The sequence below is a fragment of the Anastrepha ludens genome, chromosome 2, assembly GCF_028408465.1.
Source record: "Anastrepha ludens isolate Willacy chromosome 2, idAnaLude1.1, whole genome shotgun sequence".
In the NCBI taxonomy this organism is placed as follows: Eukaryota; Metazoa; Arthropoda; class Insecta; order Diptera; family Tephritidae; genus Anastrepha; species Anastrepha ludens.
Genome location: NC_071498.1, coordinates 171,109,649 through 171,111,516, shown reverse-complemented (window position 1 = coordinate 171,111,516; position 1,868 = coordinate 171,109,649). Strand labels below are relative to the sequence as shown.

Below are 1,868 nucleotides of genomic sequence, written 5' to 3'. Positions count from 1 at the left end.
TTGACAATTTTTTTATTTTTGTTGCTCGAGTTTTTATTGTATAGAAGAAAATACCCAACAACGTAAGTTTACATTACAACATCAAAAAATTTAGATTATTTCAAGTTTAAATATTTTGATTAAAAATAAATCTCTTAACAATTATGTGTGAAAAATCAAGTCACTCATATGTCCACCACGAGGCCGCCTACAGCTAAAATCCGCCAAACAGTCGACTTAAGAATGCAGTTGGTTGTTAATTATTGAGAATGTTGACGGATGTTCAGCAACACTTTGCGCTGCAGCAGCAATATTCTTAAGAGAAAGCCCAGTTTTTGTCTGCTAGTCCTTTTACTATTCTCGACAGAACCAGTTTCTTGAAATTTGTTCACCAACCTTTTAATTGTCAACTCATTCGGATGATTATTTCTTCCAAAACAGTCACGAATTTCGCAATATGTTTTTTCTTGAATGACCGACTGCTTTCACATAAATTTCAATCATTTTAAAGACTTAGATGCCTTTGCCTCTGTCTACATGACAAATGTCAAAGATCACTTAAAAAAAGTTACCGCCTAGAAATTATTTACTATTGAGATCTAGGCATCATTCTTGAAATAGCCTTTATAAACTTGTTTCATTTTGTTTACTTTGTTCCATTATCATAAAACAATGATTTTGCGCTTTGCTTTTGTTTTCATTTTTTTCTCACATTATTTCCACCTTTCGTTCACTGCGAAACATTAAGCGCGCCTAATCTTGTCGAACACTACCAGTCAAGGGTTATCGCGCGTCGCTAGAGCCGTTGCTGTTTTTATTGTTTTTTAATGCTGGTGCTGAGCTAAAGCTTAGCTTTGCAGTCTCGACCGCCGCTTAATTTCAGTATTTCAGAATTTTAGTTACAAACGAAATTTCAACCCGATTGGTGTGCAATAAAAAGTTGACTAAAAGTTCAATCCCTTTTTTTTTTGTTGTACATTTTAAGTTAATAAATACCAACGACTACCTCAACGACCATGCGTGAGTTATCGCTGTTGGGTTTGGGCCTGACCATTTTATGCTGCTTCATCGCTTTCACTAGCCCTGTTGTCGCTACTGCGAACGCGGCCGTAACGACGACCTCTCGTCCGCCGCCCATTTACATCAACAACAAAGTACCCACCGTTGATGTCAGCTGCATGGTGCGCTACAAGTGCATCGAGAAGTTGAAGGGCGCAACGGTGCCGCCCAAGCCCTGCGTGAAGTATTGTGTGAAATTTATTGAATGCCCGAATGCGACGAAGATTCGCGGCACAGCCGATCAGTGCGTGGAATTGGATGAGGCTGCAGTACGGCGACAGTACGAGCAAGACACCAAGAGTGGCGAAAGCATACACGTGATGAAGGTTGCGATGATTGATTTCCCCTGCCGCCCCGGTTTTTTGCCCGACGACATGGGCCGCTGCCGTGAAGTTTGGTAAACGAAACGATGTGTAGTGAAATAATAAATTGAGGTTGCTTATTTGAAAGTGCGGTCGAAATAAATTTGAAAAAAAAAAAAAAAACATTTAAGCAATCTATTAATCGTTCATTTGTATTAAATATAGGTATAGCTGCATGAGTTTTATTGATAGCGAGAAATATGGCCGATAATGACAAATTGTGTTGAAACTTCCTTTCTGTTAGGTTTGGCAAGTCATTATGAATCGCTTAACGTCAGAAGAACTCCTCTAAATTCTGGAAATTTATTCTGAAAAAAAAAAAATCTGTTAGCGAAGTTCATCGAGCACTCACTCGTGGTATCATTTCTTTCAAAATAAGAAAGGAGCTGTCGTTACGGTGAATGGCGAGCGCTAACGAGCCATGCTGACTGAATAGCTGTTTCCAAAAATTAATCAGCTAAACATCGA

The 1,868-nt window shown here is 38.8% G+C and overlaps 1 protein-coding gene across 1 annotated transcript; it reads left to right on the top strand.

The window, feature by feature from the left end:
• The first annotated feature begins 859 nt into the window (after window positions 1-859).
• Window positions 860-1,529, top strand: LOC128860469 (uncharacterized). Its single transcript, XM_054098028.1, has one exon. It carries the CDS (start codon window positions 996-998, stop codon window positions 1,437-1,439), a length of 444 nt encoding a protein of 147 aa, XP_053954003.1. The 5' UTR covers window positions 860-995; the 3' UTR covers window positions 1,440-1,529.
• The last annotated feature ends 339 nt before the right edge of the window (window positions 1,530-1,868 follow it).